Here is an 18,866-nt window from a genome sequence, read left to right as displayed (position 1 = left end):
TGGTAGAATGTAATACAAGGATGGGCCATGCTGGGAATGCTATTCAGGCAGCAGAAACAGAGTGTGTAGCCTCACTCCATTGCTGATGGGTGTGCACGCACCATGCACAAGCAACCGACACAATTCTGGTAAAAAATACCAGAGGTTTTGTGCGTGGGCTGCTTTCGGCTTTCCCGCGCCGCAGGCATCTCTTAACACGGCGATGGTGCCCTGAGTGAGTCATGGCCTTTGGGAGCAGCAGAGCTGTGGGAGAGAACAGAACAGGCCGTGTGGCTGGAGATCGGGCCCCATGCCATGGCCCATCTTCTGGCAGGAGAGCACTCAAGGTAAGGGCCGGGGGCTGGGCAGTAGCATGGTGGAGTGGGCAGGCTGCTCATGGTGCAGCCATCATGAGCAGAGCAGGTGAGCGGATGGAGCTGCCACTCATGGTGAAGCCGCCATGAGCAGCGAGGGGAAGGGGTGAGCGGACAGGAGTGTATTTTTTTATTTATTTATTTATTTATTTATTTATTTATTTATTTATTCATTTTTTTATGCCGCCCTTCTTCTTAGACTCAGGGCGGCTTACAACATGTTAGCAAGAGCACTTTTTAACAGAGCCAGCCTATTACCCCCACAATCTGGGTCCTCATTTGACCCACCTCGGAAGGATGGAAGGCTGAGTCAACCTTGAGCTGATGATGAGATTTGAACCGCTGACCTACAGATATACAGTCAGCTTCAGTGGCCTGCAGTATAGCGCTCTACCTGCTGTACCAACCCAGCTCTTGTAGACGAGAGCAGGCAAGTGGACGGAGCCACCACGAACGGCGAAACAAAGTGGGCAAGCGGCGCAGTGGGGCAAGTGGCGGCTGTCATCTTACTTGCTGGTTTCTGGGCCCTTTTGCTTCTGCACATGTGTGGAAGCCAAAAACCCCCAGAAATCTCAAGCACACATGTCCGCCCTCCCGTGCTCCCAGCCCATTCCGGTAGCACAGGGAATTATGGCCCGCCACTGGTTGTAAATTATTTTGCCATCAGTTCATGCATGTGCTTCTGCATATATGCAGAAGCGTATTGGGCGGGTGGGAGGAGCCTTCTGCCACAGGTGCTACCGGTTCTAAGAAACAGTCCAAACTGGGAGCAACCCACCACTGCAGTAGATCCAAAAATGGTTGTTTTATGAGGAAAAAGATGTTATTTTAAAATATGCCCCTTTTAGGGTTATGCAAGTCCTCAAAAGGCAATATCTATGAAATAAATATATCACCACAATAAAATTAGGACAATGACAGTATAAGACTTAAAGTATAAGAAATAATAATTGAATATGATCTTAAGATATTCCAACAAAAACTATAAAGGTACTACCAATTCCACCCAACATTTAAAAGTATATCAGATTAAAAAATCCTTGTGTGGACAGTTCAAAATAAATAACTATTTAAAGTTTGTTTAAAGAACTAAATTGTCAGGGCTTAATCTATTTCAATTAGGATAATAATATTCTCCATATCTACGATCTCGTCCAAAAAGGACCTATCCCTTGAGTTTATACAAAGTACAATAGTACCTCAACGTAAGAACGCCTCTACTTAAGAACTTTTCTAGATAAGAACTGGGTGTTCAAGATTTTTTTGCCTCTTCTTGAGAACCATTTTCTACTTAAGAACCCAAGCCCGGAAAAAATTCCCAGAGTGGCACGACAGCCCAGCCAGTTTCCTGCCATTCCCCCTTTAATCCCAGGCATATCGGGCTTTTCTGGGATGCCAGAGGAGCCTTTCAGTTGTGCTTAAAGAGGCTTTGGCAGTCCAGAATGTACGAAGCATTTTTCCTTTCTCTGGGCGCTTACAGAGGGACTAAACCTCTGCCATCACCCAGAGATAAGAAACTCTCCCTTCGGTCTGGGCAGCTCAAAGCAAACGGAGCGTTTTCCTTTCTCTGGGCACTTGGAGAGGGAATAAACCACTTCACTGTGCTGACTCCTTTGTGCTGCTTACTATACACCCAGCACAAGGTTGCCTCTTGGAGCATCTGGGTGCGGAAAGGCAAAAGGGGGTGCTTTGCTCCAGCCGGATCAATTCAGTTTCAGCCAAACCGAGGAGTCACCACAGTGAAGGAAAGGCGCCAGCTATAAAGCGAGCGAGTGAGAGGAGAGGGGAGCCCTTCAGCATGGGAAGGAAGAGGAAGCAGGTAGCAGCAGCAGCCACCTTTTGGTCAAAGGAGCTGGCGGTTCCACCCTCTTGCCCACCTGGGTTTCTCTCTCTGGTGCAGAGTATGGGAGGCAGCCTCGCTCCTCCTCACCGCCTAAGAGTCCCTCTCTTTTTTTTAAGCCATAATTAAAGTTTTGGACTTTTTTGATTCACCTCACCTCACCTTTTTCCTTCGGCAGCGACTGTCCTCTTCCCTCTCTTCCTCCTCCGACTCCCACCAGAGTTTTTATTTCTTTCCTAATGGGTTTGCACGCATTATTTGCTTTTACATTGATTTCTATGGGAAAAATTGCTTCTGCTTACAAACTTTTCTACTTAAGAACCTGGTCACAAAACAATTAAGTTGTTAAGTAGAGGTACAACTGTATTTGGAAGTCAATCTCAAATTAAAGATGGAGTAGCAGTTCTTAATGTAAATGTAATCTGAGCACAAATCATAAAAGTCAATACTCGTAGACTGTTAAAGATGGCCCAGCAATCAAGCATCAACTGTTTTTTCTTGTGATCTTCCAAGTAGTTGCATGAATGTTGGTTTGTGATTGCCTTCAAAGATAGGTCTCAAGTCCCATAAATCAAGACATACATAGCACAGCATGGGGGACTAAGGCAGGGTCTGGTTTTGGGTACCATCACAAGCTCAAATCAATTCTAGCTACTGTCACAGTCATCCCTAAGAGTAGGCAAATCTCCCCTGTTTAAAAGGAACCATAACCCCAAACAATACTAGTCACAAATTAGCTGACTTCTCGGCCCACACCGTGTCCCTCTTTGGGGATTATGTATTAATGTGTATGCTTTTGCCTTTGGCTCATTTGGAGGACGTCCCACTGAAGTGTGCTTGTAGGTTTTGCAAAAAGAAATTCAAATAATATGCTTCTACAAACATCTTTGGAGGTTGGGGAAAGCATGTGAAGGTGTTCAGAGTTTGGAGATGGCAAAGAATGCACCATATCATATGTTGTGACAAGAATGCATCACAAGACGTGTGTGATGACTTCATTATGCGTAGAGCACCCTGACTTCTGCATCTGCCTCAAGACCTCAAGTTTATATTTGCAATATTAATGTGATGTCATAACACACCTGTCTTTTTAGCATTGTTTCCTGTGAATGCTGCTATTTATATATGCATTGGATAGGGAAGACTCCATAGAAAAAAGGTTAAATTTTGAACCTAGCTATGGAAGCAAAGACTTTGTATGAATGTAAGCAATCACATGTCTTGACTTTTCGTTCCAAGCAATCTCCTGTGGAGTTCCCAGAGCTCCGAAAAATGGGTTTGTTTTTGGCCGGGAGTTCACCATGGGCAGCCAAGCAGTTTACCAATGCAAAGAAGGTTTTCACCTCCAGGCCCAAGATAACTCCAGTGTGGAGTGCCTAGCTACTGGACAATGGAGCAATGTCAATAATCCTCCTCCATGTGTGGGTGAGTCTCATATGGTCCACCTTCAATCTTCTGCATTCTTTGTCTCTTTTTAAGTAATGGCTTTGTCTTAATAAGCATCCAGAATAATTTCAAACCAACCAGAAGCTTATTGTGTTGGAGTTAAAAGACTTCCTAGTTAATTAGTCTCTTCACAACAGTAGTTACTTAAATAGATGCTTACTAGGAAATTAGAAAGTGAGTATTGTATAGAAATTTAAATCTCTTGCTTCAGTGGGCCAGATATTTTCTTTTATTCGAGCCCAAAGAAAGATCCCCTGAGTGAACTCCTCCTGCTGGACTTTTTTTTTAAAAAAGCTGGGCTGCTGTTCTGTTGGTGAAAGGAGTTTCTACATTGAGAAAGTCTAATCAATTATCTTCCAAGGTAATTTTGTCCATGGTTTTGGTGGAGCAATTTAAGTCACTTTTTTACCCTACTCTTGCACATTCTTTAGTTTCTTTGAGACAGAACTTCCCATGCAGATGTAATTCTTTCTATGTTGATTATTTGTACTATATGTGATTATGTATTATGTCAAAAGATAGAGGCTCAGTTTCTAGCTGGCACTGCTAAATACCTTGAATAGACTTGCCTTCCCATCTGTTGTCCTCCTATAAATACTATTGTTTTATTTAGTTATCAGGTTCATCGTTCCCCTTGCTCAGAAATCATTCATGTTGCCTCAGAGGTTTTGTATCCTCACTTCATTCAGCTTGGTGACAAATTTGGATCCATTTTCAAATGACCACCAGTTTAAAACAAATTCAGTTCCAGCTGTACTGTGACAGTGACAAATACAACATTCTCCTCTTATTTATAGCTCTCAGCTGGCCGTTCTCAGCTAGAACAGACAGATGAATGGGCCTTTAGTTTGACTTAGATTGTTTCTCTTTTCATCTCTTGATGAATCCAGCGGTCGCCTGTCCTGACATCAGCAGCATTTCTGTGGAACATGGGAGATGGAGGCTGATCCATGAGACTCAGTATCAATACAATGCACAACTCATGTTGATCTGCGACCCAGGCTACTATTACATTGGGTATCGTGTCATCGGCTGCCAGGCAAATGGGAAATGGAGCATAGGAGAATCCATGCCGACCTGTAGAAGTGAGTTGAGAAATCAAAAGGAATGTAGCAATGTGTGCATCTGGGAGGATAAAATGACACATGTGGGGTTGGAAAACAACTGAATAACAGCAGATACAAGAAATACGTAACTATATAAGAAACAAGAAATATAATAATATGCATTCCAGATTTTAAAAATGAGTATCATAAAAACAAATGTACTCAAAGAAAAGATAAGTAAGAATGGCCATCTTAACAATGAAGTAATTTTAAGCCAGGGTTCTCCAACCTTAGCAACTTTAAGATTTGTGGACTTCAACTCCCAGAGTTCCTCAGACAGCAAGCTGGCTGAGAAACTCTGGGCATTAAAATCCACGAGTCTTAAAGTTAGTTGCCAAGGTTGAAGACCCCTGATCAAAGCAACTCTCCAGTTCCCTGGATGACCTAATGTTGCTTCAATAATTAGTCTTCTTGAGGGACTTCTAGAATGTGACAAGCAATGATGCTATCTCAATGTCAGGGAGGAGAATAATAATTCCAGAAGGCTAATAGTGACTTTGTTTGGCATAAGTTCAGAGCTGGGTTCATCCCAGTTTGGACCAGTTTGCCCAAACTGGTACTAACCTGCTGGTGATGTCACAATGATGTCACGGAACCTGTTCTGGTCAATGGACATCACCATCTTTTAAATTTTTTAATGTCTTAAAAAAAAGGATTTTTTTTTCTTCAGAGCATGTGCAGAAGGTGGGTTTCTGGCACTGCACGTGCGTCGCCATCTTGTTTTTGGCTTTTGTTTTAAAAAAAAGTTTGGCTCTGTGCATGTGGCCATGCGGCACGGGAGGAAGTGAACTGGCAGTGAGAGTAAGTTAGAATCCGCTTCTGCATCAGTTTGAGTTTGTGAGTCTTGAGAAAGCAGCTAAGGCTCTGCAAATAGATTTAATGAATAAATAAAGTGCTAGCCGTGGTGCTTTCCAATTGATCACTGTTCCACATAGTTAGCCTCCCATAAGCAGTGATGGGCAGGACCCAGAATGGGGGAAGATGCCATTCCAGTGGCGGCAATGGAGTGCGTAGGTTTGCTCCATTGCCACTGGGCGTGCATGCATGTGCATACACAACCAGAGTGATTCCGGTAAAAAATTACTAGGTTTTTTTGCTTCCACGCATGCCTATTTCCATTTTTTTTCCCACTTCTGTGCATGCGCAGAATTTAAAAAAAACAGAAATCTCATCCTTGTGCAAGACTTGGCTTCTGCATATGCGCAGAAGAGAAATCCATGCAGGGGGCACATGCACGCAAGTTGCAGGGATGCTCATGGGGCATGCATGCGCTCCCTGCCCATTCTGGTAGGGCTGGGAATGGTGGCCCATCCCTGCCCATAAGGTACCAGAAGTTTGGATTTGAGCAATAACAAACTGGTTTTGAGTTGGTATTTCCCTCAATTTTGAAAGGCTGTGGGAAGTGCCCTGCTCTAAAGGCCTATCTCCAAATTTCCTTTCTTAGAATAGATTTCCATATTGTACAATTTTTTGGATGGCTATTACTCTTTTCATCAATATTTCTCAACCTCAGCATCTTTAAGATGCATAGACATCATCATACACAATTCTCCAGTCAGCTGTGCTGGCTCTGGGCAATTCTGGAAGTTGAAGTCCACACATCTTAAAGCTGCCGAGATTGAGAAACACAGCTTTACATTCTTATGAGATAGTTCACCTTCCACAGACTTTGGGAATGGGTAACAGACAAATAAGATTAATAAATAAATATACAAAGTACAGCAGTACCTCATCTTATGAACGCCTCTTCTAACGAAATTTTCAAGATATGAACCCGGTGTTTAAGATTTTTTTGCCTCTTGTTCCGAATTATTTTCACCTTACGAACCCAAGCAGCTGCTGCTGGGATGAAGGGGTTTCTTTTTTTCCCCTTTTTTGAAGAAAGAAAAGGGAGGGGCTGCTTGGAGTAGGAAAGATTTTGCAGAAAACAACGTGCTTGCAAAGGCACTGAAACGGTGTCTTTTGAAGAAAGAAAAGGGAGGGGCTGCTTGGAGTAGGAAAGATTTTGCAGAGAACAGCGTGCTTGCAAAGGCACTGAAAGGGTGTCTTTTTAAGAAAGAAAAGGGAGGGGCAGCTTGGAGGAAAGATTTTGCAGAGAACAGCTTGCTTGCAAAGGCACTGAAAGGGTGTCTTTTGAAGAAAAAAAAGGGAGGGGCGCCCCCCTTGCCTTTCTTCCTTCCCACTCACCCTTTAGCCTAGCCTTGCTTCTTCCACCCGCCCCCTTTAGCTGCTCCTCCCTGCCCTCTGTTCACCTCCCTTCTAAAGTTTGGGATTTTTCCTGAAGGATTTGCACGCATTACAGTATTTGCTTTTACATTGATTCCTATGGGAAACATTGTTTCATCTTACGAACTTTTCACCTTACGAACCTCCTCCTGGAACCAATTAAGTTCATATGATGAGGTACCACTGTATATTTATTATTTTCCCAAAGAATTAGATGGTTGGAAAAGGTTCCGGAATATGTTCTTAGTGATGTATAACTTAATAAAACCTAGCACACCCATTTTATAGCTAATATTATTTTCTTATTAAAAAATCATGCTATCTCAAGTCTCACTTTTGTTTCCAAAGTTTTGTAAAGCAGAAGGATTTGGGAATCCATAAAAATTGGTTTAGGAGTTATAAAGTTGTAAAAAGTAATTCACTTCCTGACAACATGCTAAAATGCATTTTAGTGAGTGCCACGAAGTCCTCCATCATATGGTCTAGAAAGCTGGCCACTTGAGGTTGATTAAATAAAGGGTGCAACTTATCGTAACACACACACACATATTTGAAGAAAGGGTGATTTCTCCTTTGTTCTAGTTTATTGTGGAACTCCCCAAAACTGTGGGAAACACAGTCATTTGGGTGATGACAGATGTTTTCAAAACAGGTGTCAGGATTCCAAATAGCATCCAAAACTAAATCAGAGCCCAAGGAAAAGTATTCCTCAAAAAATTTATTAGCAGAGCCATGTTGGCACATCTGAGAGAGACCCGAATCTCAAGTCCCAGGGGTTTCTCCACACAGTTGAAAGTTCAAGCCCTTGTTCCCACACCCTCAATTCCATCACATTGACCAATCTTCATCTGCCAACTTGAGAGAAACTGCCATCTCTTTCCCCTGCAGGTGCAGAAGTGCAAAGACAAAGAATGACCTTGACCATCTAGTAGAAATTTGTTATGGCTACATGCAGACACCCCTCATGCAATGACTCCTCTCAAATTCCCACCACAAATAATACATTTTAAAGTAGCATATGGTGTGGCAGGCCAAAGACCCCCAAGTAAAATGGCTTCAGCCTGGCAACAGGTGCATTTCATCCCATGCCAGAAAATACCAACAGCAATAGGACATGCCAAATTATTTTTATATCACATTTATGGACTCCATGGAGCTCCATAACATATATCTCGGACAAGAGGGCTCCAATTCACATCAATGTTCTGGAGAGCCTTTGTGGACCTATTAGGCACAGACCAGGGATTTAGTTCTTTGTATCCCCCATAGACAAATATCTATGAATGAGCAAATTCAGTTGTAGAACAATACCTGAGATGCTAAATAAACTATGTTGTGTGTGTGTGTGTGTGTGTGTGTGTGTGTGTGTGTGTGTGTGTGTGCGCGTGCGTGTGTCTTAATTTTAGTCATCTCCTGTGGAGACTTGCCTGTGCCATCCAATGGAAACAGGATTGGGACCTTAACCACTTATGGAGCTACTGCAATCTTCTCCTGCAATAGTGGCTACACCTTAGTGGGCTCTCGTGTGCGAGAATGTATGGCCAATGGTCTTTGGAGTGGACTAGAAGTAACATGCCTGGGTGAGTACAGAACTGCTATCAACCTGATCAGCTAGAGGCCACTCAGAGCCCCAGATAGGGGCCACTCAGAGTGTTGATAAATGTATAAACAACAGTTTTAATCAGCTACTATAAATTTGGATCATTTCTTTTTTTCCCTTCTTGCTGAAAAATGAACTACTGTGTTAGACAAGCCTCTTGCCACTAAAAGTACTTTTATTTTGTTTTTGGTTAAATTAAATCTTATTTTACACTTTTTTATCAGTTCCAGATGGGAAAATGTCTTGAATAGTCTTAATAAACAGAATTAATGAAAACTGTAATGGATTCTTGCTGCTGTTCTTCCTTTATGCTGCCTTTATATAACTGTTCGATACATACAAAAGACCTTTCCACTTCTCTCTCATTGTTGGAGTTACCTGATGCCATCTTTGGAAACCTGATATAATTGAATATATCTTTTAAACAATATTAGTAGTGCATGAAAAATCCTATAAATATCTTTTATAAACTAATGATTTTAGCAGTGTTGGCAATGGGGGAACTAACGGGTCTTTCCATTTTTGTGTGTGCATAGAAGTTTCTTGCATCCATTAGCATATTCCTTTTTTTTCAAGCATTTTATCCAACATCCCTAAAAGAAAATCTTCTGATTTTGGTTTTATATTGTTTTAAGAACCTTCTGAATTAAAACAAAATTTATAGTACCTTTCCTAAGATACAGAGGTATCCAGGTAGGCTTCGGTATATATTGAACTACCATATTTTTCAGAGTATAAGATGCACCTTTTCCCCTCTAAAAGAGGGTGGAATTGTTGGTGCATCATATTGTGAAAAATGGGCCTATTTTGAGAAGCCTGCAGAGTGCTCCCGAGTGCTGGGGAAAGACAAAAACAGCCCTGTTTTTGCAAAAAAAAAAAGTTAAAAATGGGCCATTTTTTGCAAAAACGGGGGCATTTGTGCCTCCTCGCCAGCCCCCAGGAGCACTCTGCAGGCTTCCCAAATCTTCTGCATACCCAATTTTTCACAAAAATTGGTGAACATGGGTCGGTTTTGCAAAAAAAATGGGACACCAGAATGTTTCGAAAGCTTGCAGAGTCCTGGGGGCTGGAGAGGACAAAACCCTTTCTTTTTCTTACTTACCTCTTATGCATCTTTTACGCTGGTGTATCTTATAGTCTGAAAAATATAATCACTAATTCTACCTCCCCTTCCTCCCCCCACCTCCTCCTGTTTACATGTCCCTCCAGCGGGACACTGTGGTGAGCCAGGTTCTATTGTCAATGGCCAGATCAATGGAGAGAACTACAATTACCGTGGCAGTGTGGTGTACCAGTGCAACCCTGGCTTCCGGCTCATCGGCATGTCGGTCCGCATCTGCCAGCAAGATCACCACTGGTCTGGGAAGACTCCTGTTTGTGTGCGTAAGTATATTGCCATTTTAATTACACAGCCTTTGATAGGGAGCTCAGGAAGAGGGACAAAGAAGAGGGTGAGGGTGCAGCTGCCCCATTTTCCAGTCTTGATTCCCCAGATCATCAACGGGTTGTTCACAGTTCAGACCGATTCTAAGAATGGTAGCGCCGGTGGCAGGAGGCTCTGCCCACTCGCCCAGGATGCTTCTGTGCACCAATAGCAAAGGGCTTTAGAACCCACTGCTGCCCAGATGTGTTCTGTCTTAGTGCCAAGCCCCAATAATCAGATGCACATGAATTGTCTAACTAATAAAAGGATTTAATATTTACAAAAGTAGCAGTCTTGTAAGAGTCTTGTAAGAGTCTTTTCAAAGGGAGAAGCAGTTCAAGCAAAGTCATCAGTTGACCAAAATCCCAGAGTGAAGATAAGCACGGTAATAATTACCAGGTGAAGCAAGACCGAAGCTCATTAGCAAAGCCAAGAATGTGCTCTTGTAAAACACAAACTGAATTCAATAATCAAGACAAGATGTTTCCGAAATGAATGATGTTGTTCTCTGCAACAAGGCAGGGCATGCTTCACCCTTAAATAGTGTGAGGCCTGACCCACATTATTTATGTGACTACTACTCATGGGTCAATCTCCTATTAGCCAACCACTCATGCTTTCTAGATGCCCTATCAACTCTGGCATCCAGAAGAGGCTCCTCTTGTTCTCCTGTGTCACTCAGCACAGGAAATGCAAAGCCATTCCTCACAGGAAGTGCTGATTCACTCAACCCAGGAGATGCAGAAGGCCCTGGCTGTTGTTCTGACCCTGACCCCTCATTTTCATCCCTGTTCATCTCAGGTGCCAGGAGCACAGAATGCCTGAGCCACACATCCACAGTCCCTGCACGTTTCAGTAGTCTAGCATAAGATTATGCAAGTATTTTAGAGACTCCTGACTTCATTCCATCTGGTCTATCACTTCTCTCTTTCTCACACACACACACACACACACACACACACACACACACACCAAATTATCAGTTGTATTGCAATTTTTCTCTTTGATTGTTGTGGGCCAGCCAAAGCCTTTGGGAGTAAGTAGCAAACATTTATGAAACCCAGTAGGCATATTTCTGGTTAAAAGTCACCAGTTTTGGATGTCCCAAAGGTGCTTTTCCAAAAGGCAATTTGACATTCTTGGATTTTTTTTCCTTGAAAAAGTTGCACTACTCATCCAAGATGAGAATGGAAGTTCAGAGAACTGAAAAAGCTTTCTTGGATGAGAACTGTAATTTTTTAAGGTCCAGGATTTTTTTTGGAAAAGCATCTTTGGGACAACCATGCCTGGATGATTGAGAAGCTCAATAGACAGCAGTTGTGGAGTTAACTGGACCTCCAGCCACTTTTTCCCACATAACCTGCCAAAGTTACATCAATTCATTAGCCCAGAGGTCTTCAAGCTTGGCAATTTTAAGACTTGTGGATTTCAATTCTTAAAGTTGCCAAGTTTGGGGACCCCTGCATTTGCCCCTTTTCATTAACCATCCAGGTAATAATAGCCATTTCTTGGTCATACCAGCCAGTTTTGGGATGAATGCTTGCTCAGTAAGGGAGAGTTTTGAATTTTGATTTATTTTTCAGCCACTTTCTCTCCAGCTCCTTTTCTTGGAGAACTAAATGTGGGCCAATTGATTGAATTTAGGTGTTTCCAGAACTTGAGTAAAGAGGATGAGATTGTTAGCCCTCTATAGGACGGCTTAGAGCAAAACGTAACTCGCTTTGCTTAATTGATTGGGATCATTGGTCCATCCTTTCATATTCCTAGAATTCCTCACTCCCTTCTACATACCCAGTTAAAAATGTGGTAAAAACAAAACTTCTAAGGATTGCATACTTTACTAGATCAAAAATATTACTGAAATATTCAAAGAAGCATCTTAGAAAAATTAATCTCTCCTACAATTTTTCTTCACCCAGTTTTATCAGCAGATCCATTGTTGGTTTTATGATCCCATTCTAGACTTATTTCTTTTCAATCTTTTGTTTATAACAAATATCATAGAAATGTCATAGAATCATAAGATGGAAAAGACCTTGGAGGTTCTCCAGTCCAACCTTCATTTGTCCAAGACTAACCGTTGCCCGAGTTCAGCTCCAGCACGCATGTGTGCATTGGACAGCAGATTTTTGGCTCGCATGGAGGCTCTCGAAGGGCATTTTTGGCTTCTGGGGGAATGGGGGAGGGCATTTTGCCCTCTCCAGGGAAGCCTCAGGACCCTGGGAAGGATGAAAAACAGGCCTACTGGGCGCACCAGAATTGGGAAAAAGGATGTTTCTAGCCTCCAGAGAGCTTCCGGGAGGAAGAGGAGGCAATTTTTGCTCTCCCCAAACATTGAATTATGGGTGTGGGTACTCCCGCAGGCGTGATAGTGTTTGCACAAATGCTTTTGGCACCGAGGGAAAAAAGGTTCGCCATCATTGCCTTATACCATACTGGACAAATGTTTGTTCCATCTTTTGCAGAAGAGACGGAGTAATGACACGGACACAAGAGCTGGATTTAAACTGGGTCATTTTTATTAAAATAAATTAGCATAATTTATTCAACTAAATTAGCATAAATTAACATATCTAATTATGACCCAAACAATGGACCTGCAGGGTCAAACAATTGCTTCCGGGGCGGAAAATGACGTCACATAAACTTCCTGGGCAACATATGGGCGTAGCTCCATGCTAGTCCAGGTGAGGGACCCCTCCCTCACCTGAGACCCTGCCATGCACTTGCATGAGGGGGGTCCCGCCGGCTAACCCCTAACGGGGGACTTAAAGGTGCGGAACCCAAAGACAGATTCCCCCCAACTGCTCAGGTCGCTTCCACCACAAGCTTGGAGAGAACCTGTCAATCATCCCCAAAGATGCCCAACAGAGAACACGCAGTTGCTAAACCACCACCCAGTTTTCCACCCCTAATCTGCCACGGAGCGGGGGTCAGATCTCTATCTTGGCCCCCTGACTCCCCCCTCTAACTGCGCCAGCTCGCGCAGAGACCACTGCAGGTCCTGTAAGAAAAATGGTGTTCCTCTGTTCTGACAGAGGAAGACCAGCAGCCAGGTAAAGCCACAGCTGCTCTATGGTGATGCGGGGATGGGCCACTACCACCCCGCCTAACTGTCTGACTACCATACCCAGGGCCTTAATAACTCCCCGTCTAACCCGGTGAAGGGCCCTAAGGGAAATGGCGTCCCACCAAGCGATCCCCGGGAGGATCTCGACCACACCACTTGCGTGGAGGGCCGCACAGTGCGAAGCCACCGCAGGCGTCGCGAGCCTGGCAGATCTAAAGTAGACCCCCAGGCCCACACAGGTCCTTGCAACCGAGGTGCAAGACCCACCACCTGGGCGCCGCAATGGGAGGCAGCCCTCCCAGTACCAACTGGGCGCAGCAATGGGATGCCGCCCTCCCAGCACCGACTGGGCGCAGCAATGGGATGCCGCCCTCCCAACACCACCTGGGCGCAGCAATGGGATGCCGCCCTCTCAAACACCATCTGGGCGCAGCAATGGGATGCCGCCCTCCCAGGACCAACTGGGCGCAGCAATGGGATGCCGCCCTCCCAGCACCGCCTGTGCGCAGCAATGGGATGCCACCCTCCCCGGACCACCTGGGCGCAGCAATGGGATGCCACCCTCCCAGGACCAACTGGGCGCAGCAACGGGATGCCGCCCTCCCAGCACCGCCTGGGCGCAGCAATGGGATGCCGCCCTCCCAGGACCACCTGGGCGCAGCAATGGGATGCCGCCCTCCCAGAAATAGCGGTAGAAACGCCCGTCCCACCGCACACCCCGTCTCCCCCGCCAGACAACAAGGACCCAGCCGCACGACAGCAGGGTCCCCACCCCCGACGGTACCTTGTTGCTGAGTGGTCTCGGAGCGCTCATGACCCAAAGCAACACCGTTGGTCGCGTCCTGGCGGGGTTGAATAGAAGGGGACCAAAGGGGAACCTGGCCTAAGATCTTACCCCGGACCCTCAACAGGCCGTTCGTACCCTAAAACAGGCCGTTGACCGCCAGAGGTCGACTTCCCCGAATCCTCCGTATCGAGAACGCCGTTACCGCACTAGTGGCAGCGCCTCTCAAGAACGAGCGTTCCCTAATGGCGGGATCCCTACTTGGCCTGGCCAAACCCTACACACTAGCACCCACCTAACTGAGGTAATGAGATGGAAGGCACAAAATGACCTGACGGCCTGCGATAAGGCCCTGGCCCAACCTTCCCGCACCGTCACAATGCGGAAGTCACCATAAATCAATAACCACGCCCCCGCCTGAGACAAAAGGCGAAGCCGGCCAACCTGGACCTAATAGTCCTAACTGAAAGGCCACGCTGCCTAAGCTGGACACCAATATGGCCAGGTACACAACTGGGGCAGGCCAGCTATAGGGGTAACCCGTATACTGCCTGCAATCCCCAAACTCTTCACCTGCCTGCTGCTAAGCCCCCCAGAGTGCCAGACACTCCCGAGAGTGCCGAAGCCCAGCAAGCCTCTATTCTCCACTGCCCAGGAGCCCACCCCGGCTCCAAAGGTGGACAGGAAAAGCCTCTGGCAACACACGTGCCCACGGGGCCAGGGTCCGAAACCGGGACAACTGACCACGGGACAAGGCGTCAGCAACCCCGTTATCTAACCCGGGGACATGCCTAGCCAAAAACAATGTGTTCAGGGACAAGGACCTGTGCACGAAAATGGCGGACAAGTCGCATGACCCTGTCACTCTTAGAGGACAGGGCGTTCCCAACATGGACAACCACTAGGCTGTCACACCAAAATGCACAGTCTTGCCTCTAAACTGCTCACCCCAAAGCTCTAGGGCCACTATCAAGGGGAAGAGCTCCCAAAAAGATCAAATCCTTAACCAATGAAGAGGCCCTCCATTCCGGAGGCCATGCAGACCCGCACCACTGGTCACCTAACACAACCCCAAAACCACAAGTCCCTGGAGCCTCAGAACACAACTGCAATTCAGCTTCCAAAAGAAGCTCTTGCCTCCAAAAAGACAACCCATTAAAACGTTCTAAGAACTCCCGCCACACGCAGAGGTCAGCCCTGACCCCTGCACATAAGCGGGTACGATGATGGGGCAAATGGAGCCCCTTCATCGCAGTATATAACCTCCTAGAAAAAACCCTGCCCGGCACCACGACCCGGCGGGCAAAATTAAGTATCCCAGCTAGTTCCTGGAGCTGCCGAAGAGTGACCTTCCTGCAGCCCAGAAGCGTACCAAGGTTATCCCTGATTTTAGTCAACTTGTCCAGGGGCAATCTAGAAGATTGCACCATCTGAGTCCAATTCAATACCGAGGAAGGTAATCTTGGTGGCGGGGCCCTCGGTCTCCTCAGAGGCTAAAGGCACCCCCAACAGAGCGCAAAGGGCTTCGAAGTCCCGCATTAGAGCAAAGCATTGCTCTGAACGCGCAGGCCCCGCCATCAAGAATCCATCAAGGTAGTGAACGACCGAGCCCAGACCACTGCGCCTCCTGAGCGCCCACTCCAAGAAGGTGCTAAAGCTCTCCAAAAGAGAGCATGAGACAGAGCAACCCATGGGTAAAGCCCTGTCCCATAAAAACCACCTCCGAAATGGAAGCCCAACAGCTCGAAGTCGTCTGGGTGTATGGGGAGGAGCCGGGATGCTGACTTAATGTCGCATTTATCCATAAGGGCTCCAACCCCACACTCCCTTACCATGGCCACGGCCGCATCAAAGGATGCGTGCCGGACTGAACAAAGTTCGTCAGGAACGAAATCATTCACTGACTCCCCTTTAGGAAAAGACAAGTGGTGAATCAACCTAAATTCACCACTCGCCTTCCAGGGGACCACCCCTAATGGGGACACCCCAAGATTCGGGAAGGGCGGCTCCGGGAAGGGCCCAAGGACCCTCCCCTTGGCCACCTCCTCCGCTATTCTGGACCGAACAATGCCTTCATGTCCTACAACCGACCTGAGGTTGTCGGACCTGAAGGCTTGCCCAAACCCCCATGTAAGGGATCCTGAATCCCTGTGAGAAACCTAGCAAGAGAGCAGCCGCTCTCGAGCGAGGGTGGTAGTCCCTCAACCAACCCTCGAGCGTTTTTAAATTAATTGGGCTGGGCCCATTTTCCCCCAGTAGGTGGGGTTTGTTCCCTGGACCCCCTCCCCTCTTAACCGTCCCCTTTTAGGGGCAGGGGCACACCGAAGCAGCATGGGAACCCCGCCCTCCCGCACGCATGGCTGTACATACAAAAGGGGCGGAAACAAGCCCCTTTGCAGCAAAACCATGACATGCAGCGAACGGGTCCCACACTGTGGTGGCCCCCATACCTAATACCCCTGGCCCCGACGGGTAAGCCGTCAAAAGGGGCGGAGGCACTATGGCCTGCGTCGGCGGGGTCCAAACCCCCCGCCCCCGACACACCAGGCCCTAGCAAAAAAGCTGCCCCAGGGGCCTGTGCCCCCGCAGTAGGAGCCGGCGGGGCGCCAAACCTGGTTACAGGTGCCCCCCCGAAAAAACCCCAAGAAACTGGGACCGGGTGGCACCAACCGCATTCCCCCCCCAGCAGGACCCACCGGGGGCCCCTTCCTGGCTAGCCCTGGCCGAGGGCCTCATCACCCTCCTAGGCACAGCTACCGTGGGGCTACCAAAATATTTAAATAATTAATGTTTGACTATAACTTTTTTTTTTTTTTTACTAAAGTTTGACTATGACTTTACTGAAAGAGTAGTAGATCCTTGGAACAAACTTCCAGCAGACTTGGTAGATAAATCCACAGTAACAGAAGTTAAACATGCCTGGGATAAACATATATCCATCCTAAGATAAAATACAGCAAATAGTATAAGGGCAGACTAGAGGGACTGAGGTCTTTTCCTGCCGTCAGGCTTCTATGTTTCTATATAAATATATTAAATAATTTTAACCATAATTATCAGTCTCATTATTATTATTATTTTTGTTTTGTTTTGTTTTACACCATGGTTCTTATTTTACACATGAATGAAACCGGGGCCACCCAGGCCCCAAAAGAGGGCAACAAATGGCTTCTGCCCAAACAGGCAGCGCAGCAGCAGGAAGCTGCCGCCAAGGGCCTAACCGCCCTCCGAACAGGGGCCACGAACCCGGGGGGGCGCACACGCAAGTCCTCCGCCCGATCCCCCACGTTCCCGAGGGGGCGACCAGAACGATCCCCCCCGGACGAAATAGAGGGGGCAACAGCCGAAAACGGCACAAGGCCCAGCCTCCCCGCCGGACCCGAAGCCCCGGACCATTCCACGAGCCTCCGATGAGGCTCTCAAGATGGCGGCCGCAACACGCGGCCACCTTTTACTAAGGGGGGGGGCTCACGCCGGACTCCAGCCTAGAGCCTGGATGCTGCCCGAGAGCTCCAAGTGGAAGAGGGGCAGACCGCAGGCCTCGGATGGGCTGCTCCAGCTGCTCGCGACGAGCTGCAGCCTCCACAAGCCTCCGACGAGGCTTCCAAAAGCGGCGGCCGCCCACGCGGCCGCCGAAAGAGGCTCCAAGAGCAGACAGCCATGTGTCTGCTCTTCTGACGTGGTCCGGGCGAACAGGCCGAGCCCGGGCCTGCACGCCCTTTTATAGGGCTGGCAAGCCCCGCCCGGACACGTCAGCAATCAGGCCACCCTGGCCTGATTTTCGGCCAAAGTCTCACAATCTCACGAGACTTCAGCCGAGATCCAAGATGGCGGCTGCCATGTGTCCGTGCCGTCCCGACCCTCCTGCAAAAGGCACCGGCTGGTAAGTCTGCCGGTGCTATTCTTGAAAAGCACCAGTGATGAAGCACCCACAACTGTGGAGGGTAAGTTCACTTGGGTGGATCTGCAAAAGTAGGGGTCCCCAAACCTGGCAACTTTAAGATTTGTGGACTTCAACTCCCAGAATTCCTCAGCCATCCAAAGATGCAGCCAATTCTTCAATTCTGGGAGTTGAAGTCTACAAATCTTAACGTTTTCACTTTTGAAGACCTCTGTGCAAGAGATACAAGTTCCATAAAGAAGGACAGATTTACCGAGATTAGGAGAGGGCCTTGGTGAGATGGCGTCTCCTTCGCACTCGCGAGGGGATGCCGAATCCCCGCTGTTTGGAGGTGCCGATTCCGGACGGATTGGTCTGGAACCTCTCTGGAGGGGATGTGAAAAAGGGGGCTGGCGCGCCCTGCAACAGGTAGATTTGTGACCTCGACCTGCAGTGGGCAAAACAACCTCAGTCGCCATAGCCACGGAAGATAGGATTTGAAGCATCAGGAGTCATCTGGAAGGAGAAGAAATATAAGTTCTTGTGCTGGAGGGTGAGAAGAATAAAAGTTTGATGGAAAGGGTGAGCGAATTTGCCAGAGGGGACCTTGATTCGGACTTTAAAAAAATCTCTTTGTTTCAGAAGTTGGGCGGAAGTGGAAATGGCTGCAGCTGTACTATTTTTGGATATATTGTTCAGCATGTTATTCGACATTTAACTTTAAAATTTCTTTAAAAACCCAAGAATTTTATAAATTGTTTTTACTTGTGGAAGTTGGGAACATAAAACTGGACTTTCAGAATTAGCATAATTCAAATTTAAAAGTTGTTATAGAAGCCAGAATTGAAGAATTGGGAGTAAATGTGATTGCATACTGAAGACATCTGCTGGTGAAGTTGAGGCAATATTTGGTTGGATTTTTTATTCACTGAATTCATCCTTGATGCAATGGAACTGGGCAGATTGTTTTCTTTTTAATGAGTGATAAAGAGGAACTGAAAAATAAATAGAAAGAGAATACCTTGGACTTGAACTTTATTTGAACTTGGAAAGGGTGAGAAGGAAAGAAGGAAATAATCTGTTTTGGAAAATTTTGGCTTATCGGTGATATAAAGGTTATTTGGATAAAGCTTTTTGA

The 18,866-nt window shown here is 46.6% G+C and overlaps 1 protein-coding gene across 1 annotated transcript in view; it reads left to right on the top strand.

The window, feature by feature from the left end:
* Window positions 1-18,866, top strand: part of CSMD2 (CUB and Sushi multiple domains 2) — a 930,229-nt gene that overhangs the window by 816,987 nt on the left and 94,376 nt on the right. Inside the window, exons 50-53 of the mRNA XM_070764517.1 lie at window positions 3,433-3,618; window positions 4,530-4,724; window positions 8,378-8,551; window positions 9,781-9,954. Of these exons, the coding sequence (XP_070620618.1) occupies window positions 3,433-3,618; window positions 4,530-4,724; window positions 8,378-8,551; window positions 9,781-9,954 (729 nt within the window). The remainder of the gene's footprint in view (window positions 1-3,432; window positions 3,619-4,529; window positions 4,725-8,377; window positions 8,552-9,780; window positions 9,955-18,866) is intronic.

Source organism: Erythrolamprus reginae, chromosome 11 (assembly GCF_031021105.1).
Source record: "Erythrolamprus reginae isolate rEryReg1 chromosome 11, rEryReg1.hap1, whole genome shotgun sequence".
Lineage (NCBI taxonomy): Eukaryota > Metazoa > Chordata > Lepidosauria > Squamata > Dipsadidae > Erythrolamprus > Erythrolamprus reginae.
The sequence above is the reverse complement of the archived record's forward strand: the minus strand, read 5'-3'. Positions and strand labels throughout refer to the sequence as shown.